At 43.4% G+C, this 13,213-nt stretch overlaps 2 protein-coding genes across 3 annotated transcripts in view; one reads left to right on the forward strand and one right to left on the reverse strand.

The window, feature by feature from the left end:
* Nucleotides 1-647: 647 nt before the first annotated feature.
* Nucleotides 648-4,089, reverse strand: tmem183a (transmembrane protein 183A). Of its 2 annotated transcripts, none has more exons than XM_076156910.1 (8): nt 3,885-4,089; nt 3,663-3,752; nt 3,381-3,551; nt 2,913-3,072; nt 2,605-2,785; nt 2,375-2,455; nt 2,114-2,278; nt 648-1,966 (listed from the first exon to the last, which is right to left on the reverse strand). In XM_076156910.1, the coding sequence occupies exons 1-8, from the start codon at nt 3,946-3,948 to the stop codon at nt 1,784-1,786; spliced, it is 1,095 nt and encodes a 364-aa protein (XP_076013025.1). In that variant the 5' UTR covers nt 3,949-4,089; the 3' UTR covers nt 648-1,783. The 2 variants fall into 2 exon arrangements, with proteins under 2 accessions (XP_076013025.1, XP_076013024.1); XM_076156909.1 differs by having other exon boundaries at nt 2,114-2,281.
* A 3,659-nt stretch (nt 4,090-7,748) lies between these two features.
* ppfia4 (PTPRF interacting protein alpha 4) overlaps nt 7,749-13,213 on the forward strand; it is a 41,442-nt gene continuing 35,977 nt past the window's right edge. Inside the window, 1 exon segment of the mRNA XM_076156731.1 lies at nt 7,749-8,009. Within this exon segment, the coding sequence (XP_076012846.1) occupies nt 7,749-8,009 (261 nt within the window).

A 13,213-nucleotide genomic window follows, 5' to 3' on the forward strand; every position in this document is an offset into this window, starting at 1 on the left:
AATACCGGACATTTGAGTAGACGTGGTCAGCTGTGAACATAAATCCAGTTTCCTTTTGAACCTCTCATCACTCTTCATATAGCCTCAACTCTGTAGTAACTCTGCTCCACGAATATGTTCCAAACAAGAATTGAATGTTTGCATTATTATCCAAAACACCAACCATCATTTGCATTAGGTTGATTACTCCTGCCAATGAGGCACTAGGCTGCAGATCTGCAGTTGGTCACCAGGTCCTACTTAGGATAGGTTAAACTCAACAGAACACACACATACAGTACATACCTTCTACCATACAGGTCTACTGTGTCTTGACAATGCATGCACAGGTGCTGCTGCCTATCAGGCTGTCAGGTTTCCAGCAAGTGCATTATAACCTTGTGTTATTGGCCACAGAAAAGTACTCGTATACTACAAGTACACCATCAGCAAGTAACAGATGTATTTATACAGAGAATGAGAACAATCGGCAACACGAGACCCAGACCAGGATCACTGACTCTGACAATGACTGCTGTCTGTCATCAATAAAAGTACCTAGTAAGACCATAATGTAGATGCAAAGTTAGAAAAAAGTACCCAGTGAAAGCACAATGAATGCAAAGTAAATGTTATTGTGGTCTAACCCATGACAGAAGACTGGAGGCTGATTCAACAGGCAGTTTTTATTTCAGTGCAGTAAGTTTACCAATGGAACTCCCACTTGATAATACTAGACAAAAACCCAACACAGCCACAGACTGCTGCTCCAGAAAACAAAGCTGTTTCCCATCAGTGGTCTACTGTACACGTGGTCACGGAAAAGAAAACATGTTTTCCCTTCACAATGTGTGTGCAAACTAACCCAGGTTGGACCTGATCAGCCTGTGTAAAGGAAGTAACATGATAAATGAAATTAATCTCTGAGGTTTCTCTCCCCGCACAGTACGTATTCAAGCACAACTGGTATGATTCATTTCACATTCAATACAGATAAGACAGAGCGCTTTGAGGAGCCATTCAAAGTCTAAAAGTGAGATTCCAAAGGTGGCAGTAGAGATGTATCAAATGATCTTGGCCAAGCGAAACGTCATCCAGTGAATCAAATGTTATGGATGGAAATGTTCATATCAGCAGATGAGACCATGACGTCTGAGGTAAATCATTTCTTTGGCCCCTTCAATGAAACATGATGCTGTGTGGTTACTATTCACATATCAAGTTGGATCAGAGTACATACGTGATGGAGGAATACATTATGATCATGATCACGGTTTGATGCACCACATTCAAGATTTATATTGAGGCAAAAACCCAAGATATTTTAAGAGAAAAGTTTCAAGTGAATCAAACAAAGGAAGTGAAAATGTATGTAATGCGTTTCCAAAACTCTTCTAGAAAATGTGTCATACATGTCAATTCTACGTGCAAAAAGGTCGTCTTTGTAGGAAAATGGCTGACTTCTAAATAGAAATCTTTTTTATGAAACAATTCCAAATGTATTCTTTCCACACACGTACTATGTGTGTAGGGCCGGGCAATATCAATGTCGTCATAGTGCTTTAACAATTGAAATTTAACAATCCAAAGAAATGTCTAAGTCAAACTTCTTAGAGGAAAGTTACCGTGGGATTTCTCTTTTTCTATTTACCGATTACCCACTGCTACATGGGATTGATTTTAGAGTGAGAAAAGGTTGAAACGGAGAAGTGCTGAAAGAGTGGAGGACATCCTGCTCAATTAAGGGTCATGGAGGTGTCGAGGCTGCGGAAGTGTCTGGATAGTTTGGGGCCAGGACCTCTTGTTAGAGGGGCGAGGGATGGTACTGTGGATGCCACCAGTCCATGAGCCTCACGCTGTGCACGGGATCCAGCACCACCTGGGTTCCGCCCTGGTCCCCTCTCTTCTTTCCCGGCTGGGGCGGCGAGTCGTGGAACAGCAGGCGGACGCGGTGATGTCGCATGTCTGTGCTCACGTTGATCGTGAACTACAACAAAGACAGAGACAGACGTGCTAAAATGTGCTTAGAGCAGATTAAGGAGAAAAACATTTTTCATCTCAACAGTAAAAAGTGCTCCTGTGTCGCTCCCTCGACAAGTCACTGCTCCTAAAGCTGCAGGGTCAAAGTACTAACCAGGCTGAGGGTCATGCCCATGACCACAGGGGTCAAGATGTAGTTTAGGGTGGTGACTTGAAGCACATAGCAGTCAGAGTCTGGGTTTATGTGGACATCTTTGTACTGGCAAGGCGTGTTCAAAGTCTTGGCAGGACCATTGGCACGGCCATTCTTACTGTGCACCTGCTGAGATTGGAGGCAACATGGAGCAACAGAGAAGTTAGAATTGGCCGAATAAAGGTGTGGTCTTTGGAAAGGAATGTCGTTTCGGAGATTCACCTGCTTCGAGAATTTGAAATTGAACTCCCACATCGCATCTTGTCGAGTCCCGACCACTTTTCTGTCCCACAATAGCAAACACTGCAACAGAGAAATATACAGAGGAGGCACTGTTAAGGTCCCAGTCAGGGGAGCAACAGAATGTACGGGAGAGAAGAACTGTCTGCATTAATCACTCATCTACAGAAACCAGTTCCATGAGCTTTAGAAGAAATAATAGGGAGATTTACCTTAGAGTTGAGCAGGGTTGTGGGTGTGGATTCAGGAAGGGCAGGGATTTTGGACATGCGCGAGCTGAACGGCACATACATATGGAAGAGAGCGCGGATCACACAGGCCTTCAGAGAGCGCATCGTGTCAATAGAATCAGGCTGAAGATGAAACGGCAGATCCATGTCAATCATGTAATGTCTTTGAACGAGAAACAGAAGAGAAAACAGGTTAATAATACAATATTTGAATTTGTTCCATTAAATCCATTGTTCAATAAGTAAAGTATAGAAGTAGCTAGAGGTGCAGCACTGTCGGAACATCTCACCTCCTGTAGAGCCTCGTCCAAAACGCTGCAGTGCAGGTAACAGTCCAGGCATTCCTGCAGATTAGAGCAAACCTGCACACATCTTCAGGTCGTAAATAGGAGGACAGTAAAAACCAGATGTCCACTGGGTAATCCCTCGCATCACTGCTCTCACTGCACTCTGTGAAGACCAATATGCAAACATTACAGTCGAAAGGTACCAAGGTAGGATCACTGTACTACTAAATGCAGAGTCCCCTTTTACAGTACTGTGGACTAAAACGACACCCAGATTAATCAAAGGAATAGGTTGTGTTTTGTGTAAATGGGAAATATACATAAGTACATCAGCCCTGAGTGCATAATGAATCAGGAAGAAATAACGATGAACAATGCCACATTAAAGTTAAAAAGCTTAGACAAAGTTTCATTAAAGTCTAGAGATCCACCAACAACTAACCATCTTTCAAAATAAATATATTAAAATACCCTTTCTCCTCTTGTTTTTCTTCTTGCGACGCACTTTACTTTCATTTCCATTCTCTTCCTCGGGGTCTTGGTCATCACTGCTGTCTAAAGTGTCTGCTGTACCACTTACTGCAGAGGAGAGGACCTCTTGCACGGCACCCTGAGATGCTTCCAGGCCGCAGAGCAATTTAACTGAAACATAAACGTGTCAAATTGAGCACTTTGGAACGTCTTTCCACACAGCGGAAAGAGGAATTATCACTTCATTATACTGTATGAAATCATCCAGAACGAGGCATTTACCTTCTTTTTCCACTGCATTTGCAACAGCCTTCTTCACCCTGCCCGACTTCACAACGGCTGGATCGGCATCAGCATAATCAGAAACTGTCACTAGGGTAGAGTGAGGAAAAAGGGATAAGGGAATTAAACATAGTACCAAAGTAAAAGCATGTCAGCTGTGGGCTGCAGAGTGGCTGGTGGGCGTGCTAGCTTGCCGGCTAATGTGTACGTCATGCTACCTACCTGATTCCGAACAAACGTCCCCGGCCTTGAATTTCAGCCGTTTTCGGATCCCTTTCTTGGGCATGTCGATACCTGTGATCTGTGGACGCTTAACGGGCCTTCGAGTCGTGCCATGTCTCTATGGCAATCGGAGGTAGAGAGAAAGAGTGAAAAATAACAAAGAAATCGAAAAATGTTCCGCCAGGATCTTCAGCCATCATGGACTGACGTAGGCGTCGCAAGTATCGCGAGAGCACCGCTGTGTGTTTACTGCCATCTATCGGTGACTACGAACTTTTCGAAGATACATTTATTTCTGGTGTCGCCAAAAGAAAACGTAGTAGTAGAGTATGAATTTTAAAATAATATCGTTCCTTTTTTTTGTTTAATCATGGACCCTTTCCAGCACACTAAGACAACTTTTAAGTCATATATTAATATATTTGATTTAAATAAGAAATTAATGAATAAGTCTGTTATGTAAATACTTGAATGTTGTTAAACTTATAGGCCTGTATGAAAACATTTTCTGTCATAGTATTTGAGAAATGTTGGAATGCATTGATGCCAAAGAAAAACTATTTTCCTTGGATCATGTTTGCCTTTGGAGGAGACCTGGGAGAGGTCAGCAGATCAACTTTCCCATCTGTGAACATCAAGACTCCCATTATACAGCCAGAGGCTGCCAAATATTGAAGAGGTGCTTCGCACAGCTGAAGTGCACACACACTCACACTGTGTTGGCAGTCACTAAAAGCACCCAAGGCGGTGGTAGTAGAATTACAAGAAGCACCATAGTTCTGGACCTGGAGTCAGAGCCACCATATATGGAGCTGTATGTAAACAAGGGGTCCTGTCACCATGCTGATTTATTTAGAATATGATTTGAAGATTTGTTTGGCCTAAAAATAAATTATGGAGTCCAGAACTCCGTATGACATAAGACATCTAGTAAATAGGCCAGAAAAGCATTTGTCTCTTGACCTGCTTTCCAGTAACACAGCTAGCGGTGCAGTTTCAGAGGTTGCATATGTTGTGCTGCCATCCAGCAAATCTCCATATGCTGATTCTGCAGTGTGTCACATTGCACATTCAATTTTTTAGGACTTGCAGGATTTGGACTGGATAAGATGCATAAAATAAAGCATACATGTAATATTAATTTCCTATTAATAACCCATTATATGAAGTCTTTTTGCATTGCAAGGACTTACTACTCACCAGCGACGTCCACCAACACACTTCTTTTCAAGGTTCACCAGAAACTGCAAGTGTTGCATGGTGGAAGACTTGTGGACTTCCTTTGATCTTTTTATTTACAATCTCAATTGGACTTTTATGTGTTTCTGAGTTTCCAATGCTCAAATATAGAACTTTGGGTTTTGCTCTGATCAGCACAAACACTGTCACGGATGGAAGCCAGGTAAGTTATGACAACATGCAGGCTTACTCCCAGTCATTTTAAAAACAAAATATAGGGGCACTACATTATCTGTAATGCTCAGATGAACCCGGTCAACCCTTTATCTTCAGTTAGCTCAAAAGAAACCACTAGGTGGCAACAAATACCCATTGCAGTTTATTGATACAGGCGTTCTTAATCATCTGAAAATGCGTTCATTCACACCAAGACATGTAGCTGACCTTGGATATAGAAGCTCTACCACTCCATTCCAAACCGAAACATACACACGCACAAACACACACACATGCACACATACAAAAGATACACAAACATGTCACCAACTTATTATTTCTATTTATAGACCAGCTGGTATACTGTAATAAACCTCGACTGAGCACAAAATCTCTGACCAAAACAATTGTGTCCTTAGAGATTCTGGCAGAAAGGGCAATTGTTGATAAAATGTGTTTCAAATTTCTCCTACTGATTTGCCTTGAATCTCAAAGGGCAAAAGCCTCCACGCAAAATCAATAACTGTAAACGTCTCATGTGGGCAGGAAATCATATACCATGCAAAATGTAAACAAGAATGACATTAAGAGAGGGAACATAAAATCAATTTCTTGAAAATGTTCAAATGTTTGAAATGACTTTTGACTTTTATTAAATCTAACATCATTATTAACGCTCTGAGATTCTGACCTGCACACATGTAGGACACCACTGTGCAATGGTCAATATCAACCAAATATCACTGAATGTTTTCAAACCCACAGCTGTGATCTTTTAGTGCCTGTGCTTATTTAGTTGACTCACATTTTTTTTCTTCAGAAATTAGTAACTTGTATGTTTATGGAGAAAAATAACCAGACATATTTATCATCAACCGCTGTTGAAATCTGACACATATTAAATGAAATCAAAGGAAAGCATTGACACTAAATATAAGTACTAATATTCATTTGTCATAAGAGCTCTCTTTTAAAACACTCCTTGCCAGGCACAAAGCATCACCAAGAGAAAGGAGACTTCAAATCCAACTAACAAGACAGTGGACAAAGATGAATGCTTTAACCCCCAAACCCCCAGCTTTGGAACAAAGTCTACATGGTGTAAGTTCTAAAGCAGTTTAGCTCAAGTAATATACCAAAGTAATTACCTCTGTCTGAACCTAGAGGCTAAATGGAATGCATTAAGAACTGCTACAAAGTGTTCAAAATGCTGTATTTTCAATACTTTGGTTGTATCAACCTGTTTGGTAATCAAAGTAATAATATCTAGTAAAGCTGATTTATTTAGCTATATTCAGATGTTTTGCGATATTTCTCTTAAGATTCATAGCTTGGTCAGTATGTGTGTTTTCTTTCAGAAATCATTTTCACGTAGAGCCTATTAATCATTTTCTCTTTTCACTGAACCTTCTTCTTTAACAAAAATGGCCAGAAATCCTTTTCAGAACAGATTAACATACAACATTAAAAAGTCAAGACCAAAGGAATGTCACACACTAAATGAAGATACATCTTTCACCAGCTGCTGTAATTCAGTCCTGTATTTCATTAGGGATCCTGCAGGGGGCGCTGCAAACTTAACTACGCAGGCATCCAATTGTGACTTGGTTTATGAACTATGAGAGCTTTAATCTGCTGATATGAAAAGTTAAATACATTTTCCTGTAGGAGCGTCAGGTGGTGAGACACATTTACATAACATTCAGATCAGGCTGCGAACAGGTCTTCAAACTAAACTCAAACATCTGTATCTCACTCACACGGCGAAAATTGCGTAAAGTGTGTGTGTGTGTTTGTGTGTGTGTGTGTGTGTGTGTGTGTGTGTGTGTGTGTGTGTGTGTGTGTGTGTGTGTGTGTGTGTGTGGGAGGAGTAGTGAGCATCGGCTCCGCGCAGTGTGGAGAGATGGAAACGGAGAAGGCGGATGCAGATAAGACTCGATTTCTCCTCAAGTCTAAGGACGCGGGCGTCTCCTCTCTGGTCCTCGGGTGTCTCCGTGCTCTTTCCATTTGATCCACCGATGTATTCTGACCGCGGTGCTTGCCGGGGCACCACCCCTCCAAACACACTCGTCCGTCCCTGAGCTGCCAATCATATCTCGCCGGGATTTGTACATGTGAGTGCATGGCGCGCCGGGCAGGGCGGATCTGCTCAACGCCGGTTAATATGGACGAAAGGTCAATCATCTTCTCATCATTTCACTCACACTGATTAGGTAAGACGATGGGGACGCTTGGGATTGCACGTTTTGATGCTCTGGGGATTGTAGCTGTGTCAAATGAATCATAACCAGCGCGGTTAGAGAGGCTACCACTGCTCGGCTGTCCGTTGCTATGGGGCGTTAATAGGCCCTCTTATCAGTTATTTGAAGTATTTACCAGGCGTCTAACCTCTCGCATATTCCCATCCCTCATCCCGGCAGCGACACTCTCTCGTAGCGCTGGTCCAGATCGCGGGAGCAGGCAGGGAAGATGATGTGCGAGGTGATGCCGACCATCAGCGAGGGAGACTCCGGCGGCGGTCCTCCGAGAGGCACCGGCGGCGTCCCCAACGGCTCCGAGCAGGAGGCCAACTTCGAGCAGCTCATGGTCAACATGCTGGACGAGAGGGACAAGCTGCTGGAGTCCCTCAGGGAGACGCAGGAGACCCTCATCCAGTCTCAAAGCAAGCTGCAGGGGGCGCTGCATGAGAGGGACGTGCTCCAGCGGCAGATCAACGCCGCGCTGCCCCAGGTGAGCAGCAGCCGGCCGGTCTGTGGAGAGGCGGCGGGACGGTGGGGGGGCCACACCGTGCAGGCATATCTGTGCTCTCAGCTACAATCTGGCACATCTGGCACATCTGTCTGTGCTGTGGGCCAAAATGGGCCAAAAGGGGGGATCATTGGCTTGTGGTGATAGAGAAACTATATGATGACGGCAGCAATTGCCACATTTCTAAATTTCTAAACTTCTTTTGCTGAGGAATTGTGCCAGGACTACTAGATGAAAGATGGAAACAATTTTACACACCCAACATCTGAAGCAGTCCCATAAAAAACAGAGCAGGATTTACTGTCACAGAGAGGGCCAAAGCAGTATTTCATCAGTGAGCCATCAGCTGTAAGCCAGGGTGGGAGAACCTCTGCAGCTTAAAGCAGCAAGCCAGCGATTTTATTTAAGTGTGTGATTATCAGGAAATTTAGATCCAAACACTGACATTGGAGGTGTTTGGCATTCACATTCCAGATCTGTAAGCCCCTGAATGTACCACGATGAAGCCATGTTACTTTTTCTTCAACAGCGCAAAGCCACAATAAAAGCTAAACATATGTCCTGGATTCTTAAATACAACAGTAATGGGAGGAGCTTTAAGAGGGATTGAGTTCTGTGGATCCACGAGGTTCCATTCAACTAAATCTCTCATTGTAGCTTGAAAGGTGGATACAGGGGAGAGCCCTGGAAGTAGAGCTCATACTGTAATCATATTTGTCTTTTTTCTGTCACAAATATTGAGAAATGTATGTCAGACGCAGGTCACCGGGGAATTTCAGTAGTTTGTAGCGTTGTGATGATATTTGGCCTTCACTTACTTTAGCTTTTCATTGCTTTTCAATGGAGCCTTTTGGATCAACGGAACACATTGAAAAGCCGCTAAAGATCCCTCTTACACAAAGTTAGAAGTTTAGTTAGATGTCAATGTGTTCACTGTTATCTCAGAACAATGTTTTCTTGTGTCACAGCAGGAGGTTTCCTGTGTCTGCGTTCCTTTTCACATCAGCTCGCAACTTGTGCGATGCGGCCCCATACATTAAAGTATAGCTCTGAGAGTGCTGTGGCGGTGTACATGTGGGAAGTAGTAAGGAAAGATAGTACCCTTAGAAAATTGCTTTTACAAGGCGTACAACAACATTTACAACAACGTTTGGGAATTCAGATGATCCATTTTCCTTTTGTTGTGGCGTGCATAACGTCTATCTTTGAACTGCATCACGAATCAATATGGATCCATTTAAAGGCCTATAGACCTGGTTGGTGAACTCCTAATATCTCCAGAATGCTTGAACTTACAAAAAACAGAGTCAGTGACCAAGTTCAGACATGAATGACCTGAATATCATGTCATGTAATGATCATCATCATGTCAAATCCCTGACCATTGCTTTCATGTAACAGATTGTCGGCTGGTACTAGGATGTCTTTGAAGTTTGTGGCCTATCTGAGGGTGTGTGTGTGTGTGTGTGTGTGTGTGTTAGAGAGAGCTGAACAAGGACTGATGCAGTCACCGAGCATGACCATGATCAAGCCTCAGCGCACATAGCTGTGTTAACCTTTGACCCCCTCGTCTAAATGCACGGCATGATGTCACACGGCGTACGGTCTGTGAATGTGTGTAAGTGAGTGAGGCAGGGAGAGAGAGACAGGGAGATAGAGAGAGAGAGAGAGAGAGAGAGAGAGAGAGAGAGAGAGACATCACCAATGCTGAAGATGACAGTTGTACTGCAGCTTCTTGTGAAAGAAACATGGCTGCTTGCTAGTGTACATGGCCCAGGGCTGCTTGCTTCTGCACATGCACGCATGTCTGTGTGTGTGTGTGTGAGGGAGAGAGACAGGGAGAGAGAGGGGAGAGGGTGGGAAGTGGCTGTCATGCTTGTTTTGTAATCCCGCTTGGTTCAGCGTAATGTTTTATTCTGGCAATAATACAAGTATTAGTTATACAGTCACAGACCTCGGGGACATTATGCAGACATTATGACTTGCACATGCATTTGCTCGCTCTCCGTGACTCGCCCTCGACACACACCCATCCACACACATGCGGCGGTCATTTCCACACCAGCCATATAACGGGCAATACTGGGAATACTGGGAAATAAGACCCCTCGTGAAATAGATTCCCTCTATATTCTCCTTAAGAACGAGGATCATCTACGCAGAACGTCTGAGATATTGTCGAGCTGCATCTCATTACGGAGACGCTTACTGTGAAAATTCTAACATACTGCATTTGATGTCTCGACTTTAGGTGTTATAAATATATAAGGCAAGTGTTGTCGCAGTAAGTGATGGTGCTGACTCCTACACATGTCTGCGGTAATTAGCCTGATACACGCCTGCAATCCTCATGACCAAAGCTGGTGTGTTTATACCCGCAACACACACTGCTACATCTCTCTGCTGCATAAGCCTCCAGTCAGCACTATGCAGTGTGTGCCACTGTGTTACATGTGAGTTGCATTTTTATGCATTCTTCTTAGTCCTGTAAGCATTGGTGTGGCAGGATGGCTTCCTCTCTTAGACACACACACACACACACACACACACACACACTTGATGTTTTTGCCTATCAAACATTTAGTCACATTTGCTTAGTGTGTATGTACACATGCTGGTATGTGTTTGTGTTGTGTTATGGCTTCTGTAAGTTTCCTTACTCCATGGGACTGCTGTGACCCAGAACTGTCAGATCAGTGTCTCTCCTCCACACACACACACACACATACACACATACACACACACATACTAGCAGAGTTCTGTGGTCAGTTCCACGCTTTAATTGGCCGATATTGGCTTCGGATTTTCAGCCTCTATATATTGCCATTTTACACACACACAGACACACACACACACACAAACACACACACGCGCGCGCACACAGGCACACACAGGCACACATGCATAGAGCAGGATGGATATGTTCATTAGCTACAAAGAATAGAGTTTCAGATTAACATGTCAGCCCATTACAATGGGTAATGCCTCTAATACAGCCCTCTGAGATTGGTTTGCATGTAGACAAATGAGGTTTTAAACACACACACAGACCCGTGCGTGCTTGATATACGCGGGGGATTGTGACAGCGTGCTTGAGGTGAACACGCAAATGCATCCATAATGGCTCGTCTTCATCTGTGCGACAAAAGCTGTTCTGACACTGTCAAACAGAGTGTGTTGTAAGGGCCTGTGTGTGTATGTGTGTGTCTGTGTGTGTGTGTGTGTGTCTGTGTGTGTGTGTTTGTCTGTGTGTCTGTGTGCCTGTGTGTCTGTGTGTGTGTGCAATGCAGAGAAAGAGAGCCTAGAGTAGATGAATAATCTCTGTGTCCAAACAAACAATCTGAGGGGGTTGCAATTATAAATGTGTGCAATTTTTATATTCTTTGTGTTTGAATTAAAAACTGTTTGGGTTGAAGGTGCGAACGGCTCGCCAACGTTTCAAGGCTTCATTTGATTTATTTCCTGAGATATAACAGCGAAAACAGATTCCGCTTTTGATATTTCCGACGTGTGTTTGGCTTTAAGGTGGGATGTGGGCCTTGATGTTGTGTGTGTGTGTGTGTGTGTGTGTGTGTGTGTGAATGTGTTGTTTGGACACCTGTTCCAGTCATATATAACGCTGGCTATTTTTTGCCAGTATACAAATACACACATAGGCACGCGTGCGCGCACACACACACACACACACACACACATGCACATTGCTTGCCACCCTTCCAAAACAACAACTGCCTCTTGTTCTTACCTCTAACCTCTCTGTCCTCACTCTCACACACACACACACACAGCTTATTCACATAAATTCATGCATGTGTGTGTGTGTGTGTGTGTGTGTGTCTGTCAACGCATGCCTGTGTTCATGTGCCACTTTCTCCATCCTTTCTGCTCTCTCAGGTATCAGTCAGTACATTTATTCTTTCCCCGCCTCCTTCTTTATTCCCCCACTCTTCTTCACGTGTGTCGCTCTCTGACTTTCGCCCTCTCTCTTTCGGTCCCTCTTTCTCTGACGCCCTCCTCGTGTTTATCTAACTCATCAATAACCCAGTAGTCCATTAACCGCCTCTTCAGACTGTCCCCCATCACTGCTGCTCCTCTGCTGACCTTAGCCCACAGCACAATGCAACGGTGAAGGTGAAGGCGACATTAGACACACTTTTTATGCATTGCAATTTCCCAATCACACACTTGTGTAAATGGATTTTTGGGCTGAAATTGTTGTATGATATGATGAAATTAAACTTCCGCTCTAGAATGAGGCTCTGGGATTAAAGTGATAATCCTTAACTTCTTCTTCTTTTGAATTTTTTTTCAAATTTAACACCATTTTTTTGTGTAGAGGCCATTTGACTCCTTCCTTTGAAACATTTGACAACGTAGGCGACTTAAAGTGACAAATGAGGAAGTGTAGAGATTACACAGAGGTCAGCCTGGAGGATGGCAGCATGTTTGCCAGTCTGCGGACCACAAATGATGTTGTAGAAGAAGAAAATAAGGTTGTTTTTTGTTGTTGTGGGGATAAATATACATGAAACGGAAAAGAAAAATGCACCAAGGAAGGCAAACAAAGCAACCTTGATGAATGCCCACAAGACTAAACATAAGCTACTCCTTCACCTGATGGAGAGAGTGAGAAGGAGTAATGAGAAAAGAGAAACAGGAACAGGATGAGAAACAATTTGAACAAAATCTGTGATAAAAAATATATAGAATTTACATTGAAATAACTTCATGAATACATTGACATCATAAAGATTCCTGTGTTTAAACGTTTCTGACTTTAAAATGAGCCTAAGAAACACATAACCAACCCTGATCACAACCCATGCACTGCAAATACACTGTCCATTTCTGTGAGATGGTAAAAGCTGGGTTGGCTGAAACAGAAGAGAGTATTTCACACAACTTGAATCAGAGCCAACACAAGCCAGTGTAGCAGTTGGTTCTTGGTTCTCAGCCATCATAGGTAAGTTTTGCTTGCAGGTGTAGTGGAAAAGGTGTCAAAACTAATACACCACCACACAGTGCAGAGGAAGAAAGAAGTCCTCCAACCTTGCGTCACACACACACACACACACACACACACACACACACACACACACACACGCATACGTCTAGTCATATCTGCATCCATCCACAAAGATGCAATAACACACACTGCCTGTGTCGTCTTAAATGTCAGCGTGCGC

The sequence above is a fragment of the Genypterus blacodes genome, unplaced genomic scaffold (genome assembly GCF_046128005.1).
Source record: "Genypterus blacodes isolate CSIRO-AG114 ecotype Tasmania unplaced genomic scaffold, CSIRO-AGI_Gbla_v1 ptg000070l_1, whole genome shotgun sequence".
Classification (NCBI taxonomy): Eukaryota; Metazoa; Chordata; class Actinopteri; order Ophidiiformes; family Ophidiidae; genus Genypterus; species Genypterus blacodes.